At 41.0% G+C, this 11,113-nt stretch overlaps 1 protein-coding gene across 1 annotated transcript; it reads right to left on the bottom strand.

Moving 5' to 3' along the window:
* Positions 1 to 476: 476 nt before the first annotated feature.
* Positions 477 to 2,452, bottom strand: LOC121761342 (cytochrome P450 71A9-like). The gene is made up of 2 exons (XM_042156998.1): positions 1,573 to 2,452; positions 477 to 1,245 (listed from the first exon to the last, which is right to left on the bottom strand). Exons 1-2 carry the CDS (start codon positions 2,425 to 2,427, stop codon positions 628 to 630), a joined length of 1,473 nt encoding a protein of 490 aa, XP_042012932.1. The 5' UTR covers positions 2,428 to 2,452; the 3' UTR covers positions 477 to 627.
* Between the last annotated feature and the right edge of the window lie 8,661 nt (positions 2,453 to 11,113).

Genomic DNA, 11,113 nt, shown 5'->3' with positions numbered 1-11,113 from the left:
TCCTTTCAGTGTTTTACCACACTAGTGTTACTAATATCTTCTTAGGTAAGAGAGAATTATCACAAACACTACAATCATTCCAATAGGTAGCCAAGTCCTATCTAGGTTGTGAACTTGTTATCTTCTTACTAGATCTGGTCAAGTCCCCTACTGGAGAACCCATGAGAAGTCATCAGATTCCCCTACTTTAACTTTCTTAGTAAGAAGCCTTAGACTTGTTTATTATATTTCAATAATAAACCATTATATTATATTATTTATTCTCATAATTAGGTAAATAAGTGGATGTGGCGTTTCTTGTATACATGCACAAGCTGACTGTACAAAGGCATGTACGTTCGAAGTATCTTTTAGTATACAAATCCTAGCACTGCCGGCCAGTTCTGGAGCTCTATTGTGAATGCTCTTATAACAATGTCTCAATTGCACATACTATAACATAAGTAAGAATTATTACAGATTCCAGGTTTGAGTAATCTCGATGTACATATAAAGTTATAAGTACAAAAACATCGATCTTATTTTCGGCATATGTTACAATAGCATTTAATACATAGACAACTTCTAATGATTTACCGATCTTATTTTCGGCATATGTTACAATAGCATTTAACACATGGACAACTTCTAATTATTTACTGAGCAAGCTACTAAGCAAAGAGGAGTCTTCTTATGCATAACAACCCCAACCGATTCATCCATATCAATATCCTTCGCTGAGATTCCATCCGGAAGCTTCCAATCGAATCGGAACAAAAGATTCGCCACGGCCAGCTCCACCACTGAAATCGAGAAGTTGATCCCGGGGCAACCCCTCCTCCCAGCACCAAACGGCAGCAGCTCGAAATGTTGCCCTCTAAAATCGACGTCGCTATCCTCGAACCTCTCCGGAGAGAATTCCCTAGGGTTTTTCCATACCGCCGGATCCACAGACATTGCTGCTGCATTGAAGAAAACCCTCGTTTTCGCGGGAATATGGTACTTGCCGCCGTCAATGGCGCAAGGCTCTATGGTTTCTCGGGGAACTAGTAGCGGCGCCGGTGGGTGGAGCCGGAATGACTCCTTGATGACTTGTTTTAGGTATGTGAGTCTTGGGAGGTCTGATTCTTCCACCATGGATTTACCTTTTGCGATTTCTCGCACTTGTTGTTGAGCTTTTTGTTTGACGGTTGGGTTTTTTATGAGTTCCGCCATTATCCATATGATTGTTGCCACCGAAGTGTCGATTCCCGCCACAAATACATCCTGTGGTGGTGTACACGAGTTGAATTGTGAGGAAAAATATATATATTTGGTACTCCCGATTAAGAGTCACACTTCATTTTTATCATAAATGGTAAGTAGGTCGTACATTTCACTAACTCACTTTACTCACATTTTATTATAAAACCAATATAAAAAAGTGAGTCCTATATTCCACAAACTTTTTCAACCAACTTTTCTTTACATTTCTTAAAACCCGTGCCCGGTCAAAGTGTGATTCTTAATCGTGGACGGAGGGAGTATTTTTTTGTACTCCACTAACTCATTTCTACTTTATATATACTATTAATAGTTAAAAAAAGAGTTTACCAAGAGCATAGCCTTAAGCTGATCATCCGTGAGCTGAGATTCCTTCTGCACTCGAAGCAGCACATCAACGATATCCCCTTCGCCGGAATCCGCAGCCGTCCGATCACGATGCTCTCCGATCACCCTCTCAAAAACCCCTTCCAAATCCCGACGACTCTCCGCAATCCTTCTATCCACACCATTGATCCGATTAACCCAACCCATACCCGGAAAATAATCCGCCAAGTTAAACTCTACGCCAAGCCTCTGCAACTCACCAAAAATCTCCCTGAAACTCCTCCCATCCCCAGCCCCCCCGGCCGCCCCGAACACAGCGCGGGTGACGAATCTGTTCGACATATCAAACACCGCCGCGCTCAAGTCGACCGCGCCCGAAATGGAGTCGATCATCCGGCCAACTTCCTCGGTCCGGATGTGGCCGAACGACCCGACCCGCTTCGCCGTCATCAGCTCGTTGACTAAGATTCTCCGCGCTTCTCTCCAGTAGGCTCCGTACGGTGCGGTCGAGACGCAGGAGAGGTTGTAACATATTTTGGTGAATGCGTAGAGGGCGGGCCGGCCCGAGAAGGCGAGGTCGTGGTTTCTGAAGATATCACGGGCTTTGTCGGCTGATGACACGACTAATACCGGCCTGAATCCGAGGTGTAAGCACATGAGATCGCCGTGTTTTTGGGAGAGTTTTTGGAGGGAGCGGTGGGGGAGTTTGCCGAGCTGATGGAGGTTCCCAATGATCGGGAGCTTTCGCGGCCCGGGAGGGAGCTTCCCGGGCTTTCTGATTGCTTTGTTTATTATTAGGAAGAGGAGTGTGATGATGAATGTGAGAAGTGGAATCATGTATGGAATCTGCAGATTCATTTTAATGTATTTTTTGAAGAGGAAATATATGAGGTTTTGACTAGGATTGTAGAGGTGGAATATGAAATGAAAGTATATATAGCGTCAAATGATTTAAATAGTCAATAAATATACCATTATTTTTAATAAAATTCAACTCTTTAAAGACTAGATTTCTACTACAAAAATATTAAAAAATAGCAGACATTTTTTAACAGACTTTGGATTTTAGTCGAATTTCTTCAAGCATTAATTATGATTCACTGATTTCTACTAACTGTGCGCGGAATAATTGAAGAAGTAACGTACTATGAGTTTAGACTTTTTTCAATGATCAGTCTAGAAGAAGTATAAACGTACAAAAAATCAATTATGATCGGTGGTCTTTGTGGTACGGCTGAGACGATGAGGGTAGTTTGGATCTGTAATTTCATTATGAGTACATTTCTGTGTTTGTTCAGTTTGGATGCAGAAATTAACATTTGTGGGAGCTATATTTTCTAAATTTTCTTTAAAAGTTTAGGTTTGGATTATTTTTATCATTAATATGGATTTTTACATAATAACATATAGTATAAAATTTTTACATAAAATTTATAATATATAAAGGAGCAGTTTTGGTAGGAAAATGTTGTTTCCTTTTTTTTCAATTTTTGTAGGCTTTTATGAGTTAAAATTTCGAGTATATTATAAAATCAGTTTATCAATGCTTGGCCACTACTTTCTGAAGCACTTCTCACTCCTCTTCTCGGTACCACACAATTAAGGTATAGGTGCAGGCCTATTACAATAAGACAGATCCCGTATATGTATACAAAACAATTAAAATTGCAAAATGTAACTTTTTTTAATTTCTGCAAATCTGCAAGTGATTCTTTTGTCTCCCTCTTTGGAAGATCTTTGACCTGATATTAAAATCCAAAGAAGAAAGATTATACTCTCTCGGTCTCATAGTAGATGTCACACTTTCCTTTTTAGTTTGTCCCATAAAAGATGTCACACAAGTGTAACATCTTTTGTATTTTCTCTCTCACATGAATATAAAAATTATATTTTCTCTCTCCGTTTAACACACAAAATAAAACCTCCTAAAATCTCGTGCTGTCACACAAGTGTGACATCTTTTGTATTTTCTCTCTCACATGAATATAAAAATTATATTTTCTCTCTCCGTTTAACACACAAAATAAAACCTCCTAAAATCTCGTGCTGTCACACAAGTGTGACATCTTTTATGGGACGGAGAGGGTATTGTATATAAAATTAAGGGATATTGACATCTAATATCATGAAACTTCTAAAAAGTTGGGTTTTTCCCACGAACTTTAAATTTGGCAATAATATCACGAACTTTACCCCGGGTTTGTTTTTTCCCACGAATGAAAAAATTAATGTTATTTTAATAGATTGTTCATATGATTGTTGACGACGAAGTGTCGGTTCCCGCCACAAATACATTATGTGGTGGTGTGGTGCGTATATATAATGAGTTGAATTGTGAAGATAAATATAGATAACAGTGAAATATATACAGCGGATGATCCTAACAAATATTGATATTGGTAAGTTAGTGATTGTGTTTTTTTCAAATTGGGACTTTTACCATCCGTACAACGAAGCGCAACTAGTTAGTAAGATGTTTTCCTTCCAACTAATAAATCAAGAGTTATAATTGTATTAAATGGTGATGAATATTATTGCTCAAAATACACAGTTTTCAATTCCAAGATGGAGACATTTTAGACTTTCTACGTATTTTGATCGAATTATCAACACTACTCAGCCGTCGTGATTGAATCAGTGTTAAGGGTGTTTCCCTTAACAATCAATCAGCCAAAATAATTAATATCACTAGTTCCTATTTATATGTGTTGTGTATAGCATACGAGATTTTATACAAACATATCTCTCATACTGGTAATGGAAACTTTGCTCTGTCGACAATCGGAAATTCTGAACGGAAAACTAAATAAAGATAAAAGACAATAATTATGATTTCATTGATTGAATAATGAGAATAACAATAGGTCCTATTTATAATACTCCTATGAATAACCTAACTTGGTGAACAAGATAATAAAGATATGGAAAAGATATGATAATATAATAATAGATATATGAAAGATATTTCGGAAGATATAATCGTATCAACTCCCCCACGGTTGAAATCCACCTTGTCCTCAAGGTGGAAACCATGAGCGTCAAGGAAGCCTCCTGGGTCAAACATACACCGAATAGTTGAACACCTCCATTCACCATTTCCAGCAAAAATTACTAAGGAAGGACCATGTTGGATGCGAGTCAAGCCGGGTTTTGAAGCATTAGTCAATTCATACACTAACCCTGCTCGTCTAAGTGAGGTTAGATACCTCACCTCCAATTTCAAGGCCTTGTATGCTTCCTTTACCCCCTTGAACTTTACATCAAAATCCTTTTTATCTTCTCTGTTCTCTAGGATTAAAGAAAACAACTCAGTCCTCTTCTGTTCAACTTCACAGACACTCTCTTTCTGCTCGACCAACTTATCATCTTTCTCATTACAATGTCTCTTCAGAAAAAATCTCCATTCACCATCACTGTCATGCGATCCCCTTCCCCATTCCTTTTTCATTGAACACGAGAGATGTAGACGCGATGGGTGTTGGGTGTCGTCAGCGTTAGGCGGTGCCTCAGCGGCCGGCAGCGGCGCCGTCGGTGAGCGTTGTCGACTCGGTGGAGAGATTACTTCACAAGATGAAACTCGTTGGTCTTCGGGGCTGCACGGAGGAATCATCAGGGCTCGTGGTGGCGGCCGGGAAACCACTGGAGGGTAAATCGGTTGGCCCTGTGGCGGTAGGTTGAACCCCGACAACAGTCCTGAGGTGGGCTGCTGCCAATCCGAGTGAGCATTCGGTGGTTCCGGCCCAGGAAAATCAGGCGGATGGAGGCTGTCCACGCGACGGTTGGTGACAGCAAGATGAGACTCCATCTCGACAAACACCTCCATCCTCCGGTCAGGCGGTTTAGTGAGCGGTGGGTGAAATCCCGCATCAACTAACGACGATTGGTCATATGGTGGCGCCGTATATGTGGGCTGATTGTTGGTCGGTGAGTGACAATGCCAATCTGGTGGATCAGGATTGGGTTGTTGTTGTGGGTGGGGATTCCAGAAGGTCTGATCGATTGCGCTCCAATTGTAAGGCTGGTATGGCTGCTGCCAATTCGGGGGGTCGGGCGGTTGAGTGTGCGGTGGGTTTAACCCTGCGTCGACTAATGGCTGGTGGTCGTATGGTGGTTGTGGGACAGCAGATGCAACCGGCTAATCGGAGGATTGTTCGTGGTATGCGTGATGTTGTTCATCAATCTCGTCCAACTTCTTGTGTATTCTGTTGCAGGCAGCCATTATCTGGTCACATAGGTAAGATAGATAGATTTCATCGTTGGAAGTCATGGTGAGATCGCAATTAAAGCACCAGTTGATAAGGGAAAAACCCTTATCAAGTGAAAAAGATAAAGAAAGTCGCAGAGAAACCTTGTCGACAATCGAAAATTCTGAACGGAAAACTAAATAAAGATAAAAGACAATAATTATGATTTCATTGATTGAATAATGAGAATAACAATAGATCCTATTTATATTACTCGTATGAATAACCTAACTTGGTAAACAAGATAATAAAGATATGGAAAAGATATGATGATATGATAATAGATATATGAAAGATATTTCAGAAGATATAATCGTATCACATACATTGTGGAAATTTAGGCATTAACGACAGCCATTATATCCTTTCTTGAGTTCTTCCTCCATATATTTTCTTAATTTCTTTCAACCTAGTTATATCCCTACCAGCCCCTTATTAAAAGATTCGTATTTTCTAATCACTTTTATTTTATTTTATTTTATTATGTGTCGCATTTATTATTTTTCACTTTCACTGACTTAATATCATACCACTTTCTTAAATATCATGCCAAAAAAAAATATTTTGTTAGGATTTTGTCCATGTGAAATGGATCAACAATGACTCGGTGCATTATCTCATAGCTGAAGCTGAAGGCTCGGATGAAACCGAACGTAGCTTGCTTGTGCATGCAGTTAAAGGAGGTTGTTATGATTTAACCGTTGTATAACAACATGAAGGAGAGAGAGCTGGAGCGGTTCATGTAGAGTATAAAAGGGCAGAAGAAAGAGAGAAGAAAAATACGAATTCAAAGAGAGAAGAAGAGAGAAGTAGAAGTTACTCATATCTTGACGATTAGATAGAGAGTGTATATTGCTCTTCATTCCATTTGAGTGTTTTGTTTGTAATCTCCATCCTCATCACTGTGAATAAAAAGGTCTCACATAGTTTCTCGTGGATGTAAGCTAAGGCCGAACCACGTAAAATCGCCGTGTTGATATTGTTCTTGTTTTCTTGTTCGTGTTCATTTCGATCGCCATCACAAAACTCACAATTGGCGCCGTCTGTGGGAAGGCTGCTCGAAGATGGCGGTAGCAAGATTCGATACCGAGAAGTTCAACGGCTTGAATGACTTTGGATTATGGCAACTCAAGATGAGAGCTCTGCTGACTCATCAGGGTTTGGATGAAGCTTTGGAGCCCAGCAAGGGTGATGGGAAATCTGAAGAGAAGAAGATTGAGATCTTGAAGAAAGCCAAAAGCGTGATCATCCTAAGTTTGGATGATAAGGTCTTGAGAGAAGTTGCTCGAGAACAATCTGCGGCTGCAATCTGGAAAAAGCTGGAAGATCTATACATGACAAAGTCCCTCGCAAACAGGTTATTCCTCAAGCAAAGATTGTACTCTTTCAGATTCTGTGATGATAAGGAGATAGGAGACCAATTGGATCAGTTCAGTAAGATCCTAGACGATTTGGAGAGCGTTGATGCCAAGATGGAAGAAGAAGACAAGGCGATCGCGTTGTTAAATGCTCTTCCAAAGTCCTTTGAGCATTTCAAAGATACTATGTTGTATGGGAGAGAAAAATCCATCACTCTCATAGAAGTTCAAACCGCATTGAAGTCCAAGATACTGCAGAGATCAGAGAGCAACAAAGGTGATGCACCTGCTGAGATTCTGAATGTCAAGAAACAGAAGTTCAAGGGAAAACAGAAGGCATCCTTCACCAAGAACTTCCCAGATAAGAAGAAAGGAGATAAGAAAGAGACCAGGAGTTGCTACTACTGCAACAAACCCGGACACATTAAGAAAAATTGCTTCTCATGGAAGGGGAGACTAGCAGCAGAAGGCATTGATCAGGGGACTACAGATGTGGTTCAGGAAGAGGATGTGCATCAGATCATGAATGTAGTAGCTGAGGAAATGGGGGAATCCTGGATAATAGATTCTGGGTGTAGCTTTCATGTAAGCTCACACCAACAATGGTTTGAGGACTTTGTGGCATTAAGTGGCTCAGTAATCCTAGGAAACAACCAAACTTGTATGATAAGAGGAGTTGGCAACATTATGCTGAAGATGGTCGATGGTTCTGTGATTTTGCTAACTGATGTTAGGTTTATACCAGAGATCAAGAGGAATCTCATCTCCCTGGGACTTCTTGAATCCAGAGGGTATAATTTCAGATCAGAAAATGGCAAGTTATTGATCTGCAAGGGATCCAAGATCGCAATGACTGCAGTGAAGAAACAGACTCTGTACTACCTTGATGCAGATGTTGTCACTGGGAAGGCCTACTCTGCACAAAGTGAGATCAGTCTGAGGACTTGGCATGTTAGAATGAGCCACCTAGGCACAAAAGGAATGCTTAAGCTGGCCAAGGATGGAGTATTCAGAATGGAGAAGAATTAGGATCTCAAGAAGTGTGAAGAATGTATGATGGGGAAGAGCAAGAAATTACCATTCCCTAAAGGCAAGCACACATCAACATCCATCCTTGAGTATGCCCACAGTGACATATGGGGTCCTGCACAACCTGCAACCATGAGTGGAGGAAGATACTTCATGACTATTATTGATGATTATTCAAGAAAGCTCTGGGTGCAAGTCCTTAAGGAGAAAGCAGATGCCATTAAATTCTTTAAGGAATGGCATGTGATGGTGGAGAGGGACAAAGGTCTCAGCCTCAAGTGCTTAAGGACGGATAACGGATTAGAATATCTATCTTCAGAGTTCAGTCAGTATTGCAAGGACAAAGGAATACAGAGACACAGAACAGCACCAAGGAATCCGCAGCAAAATGGGGTGGCTGAGAGGATGAACCGAACCATTATGGAGAGGGTAAGGTGTATGATGCTGTCTTCAGGTGTTGATAAAAGGTTTTGGGGTGAAGCTGTAGCCACTGCAGCAGTGGTGATAAACAAGTCACCTTCATCAGCCATTAATTTTGACATCCCTGATGCAAGGTGGTATGGTGAGATGCCTAACTTCAACAAACTGAGATCATTTGGCTGCAGATCCTATGCTCACATAAGACAGAGTAAGCTGGAGTCAAGGGCAGTTAGATGCATATTCCTTGGATATCAGAGTGGCTCGAAGGCCTACAGACTTTGGTGTACAGAACCTAAGCAAGGGAAGCTCATTGTGAGCAGAGATGTCACATTCAATGAGGATGTGATGCCTTATCTTGCTAAGGACAAAGGGACAGCTCTAGTTGAGGTGGAGCCTGTCAGTAGTAGTCAGAATGAAGACATTGGAGATTCTCCGGGAAACTCAGAGGATACAGGACAAGATGAAGCCACGAACATCACTCCAGAAGGTCCAGGATTAGCAAGGAATAGACCAAAGAGAGCACCAAGGTTACCAGCTAGATTTTCAGATTATGAGATGGCCTACTTTGCATTAAGTGTGGGTGAGTGTATAGAGTTTGATGAGCCTGCTACCTATGAGGATGCAATGAATGGAAATGAGTGGAAAGAATGGTTCGAAGCCATGAAGGAAGAATTTGACTCTCTGATGCAGAATCAGACTTGGATACTCACAGACAGACCAACATCTCAGAAACCAGTGGGGTGCAAATGGATTTTCAAAAAGAAGGTGGAGGTCTCTGAGGGGAATAAGATCAGGTATAAGGCTAGATTGGTAGCCAAAGGATACTTGCAGCAAGAGGGAGTGGATTTCAACGAGGTATTTTCACCAGTTGTGAAGCATTCATCAATAAGAATTCTCCTGTCAGTGGTTACACAAAAGGATTGGGAACTACACCAATTAGATGTCAAGACAGCTTTTCTACATGGAAATTTGGTTGAGACCATATATATGGAGCAACCAAAAGGATTTGTTGTTAAAGGACAAGAAGATAAGGTTTGTCTACTAAAGAAGAGTTTGTACGGGTTAAAGCAAAGTAGTAGGCAATGGTATCTGAAGTTTGATTCCCATCTGAGTAAGATTGGTTTTTCAAAGTCAGCTTATGATAATTGTGTGTATGTGAAGACTGATGGAGAAAGAATTATAGCCTATCTTGTGTTGTATGTCGATGACATGTTAGTGGCAGCAGCTACTATGGAGCAGATAAAGGCTGTGAAAGCTGAATTGAGTAGAGAATTTCGGATGAAAGATCTGGGAGAGGCAAGAAGAATCCTTGGCATGGACATCAGAAGAGATAGAGCAAAAGGGGAGATTTTTCTGGTGCAGACAGACTACATAGAGAAAGTCTTGAAGAGGTTCCAGATGCATAGTTCAAAGAGTGTTTCAGTTCCTCTGGCACAACACTTCAAGCTGTCATTACAGCAGATCCCAAGTAATGACAAGGAAAAACAAGAGATGTCATTGATCCCTTATGCGAACATCATAGGAAGCATCATGTATTGCATGATATGTACCAGACCCGATCTGGCGCACAGCATCAGTGTTACCAGCAGATACATGAAAGAGCATGGAAGGGGGCATTGGTGTGCTTTGAAATGGATTCTCAGGTATTTAGTGGGAAGCAAGAATCTTGGGATACTTTTTCAGAAGAGTGATTATGGTGAAGATGATCCATTAGTTGGATATTGCGACTCGGATTATGCTGCGAACCTAGACAGTAGAAAGTCTCAGACCGGGTACATTTTCAAGCTTCATGGTACAGCCATTAGTTGGAAGTCTTCACTTCAATCGGTTGTTGCGTTGTCAACCACAGAAGCCGAGTATGTTGCACTTACGGAGGCAGTGAAAGAAGGGATATGGCTGGTAGGAATCTTGGCTGATTTTGGTATAACACAAGAGAGAGTCAGAGTGTACTGCGATAATAATGGGGCGATATGCTTAGCGAGGCACCAAGTATTTCATGAAAGGTGTAAACATATAGATATCCGATTGCACTTCATCAGAGATCGAATTGAAAAGGGTGAAGTGGAGGTGTCAAAAGTGGGCACAGAGGATAATGCGGCGGATGCTCTGACTAAGGCGTTACCAGTTTCGAAACTGATGCACTGCTTGAAGCTGGTGAATGTGGTTGCTCGTTAAGGTGGAGTTTCAGATTGGAAACGTAGTATGAGTGAAGTTTTCACATGTCCAAGGTGGAGATTGTTAGGATTTTGTCCATGTGAAATGGATCAACAATGACTCGGTGCATTATCTCATAGCTGAAGCTGAAGGCTCGGATGAAACCGAACGTAGCTTGCTCGTGCATGCAGTTAAAGGAGGTTGTTATGATTTAACCGTTGTATAACAGCATGAAGGAGAGAGAGCTGGAGCGGTTCATGTAGAGTATAAAAGGGCAGAAGAAAGAGAGAAGAAAAATACGAATTCAAAGAGAGAAGAAGAGAGAAGTAGAAGTTACTC

This window comes from Salvia splendens, chromosome 13, assembly GCF_004379255.2.
Source record: "Salvia splendens isolate huo1 chromosome 13, SspV2, whole genome shotgun sequence".
In the NCBI taxonomy this organism is placed as follows: domain Eukaryota; kingdom Viridiplantae; phylum Streptophyta; class Magnoliopsida; order Lamiales; family Lamiaceae; genus Salvia; species Salvia splendens.
This window is presented reverse-complemented; position numbering and strand designations above follow the sequence as displayed.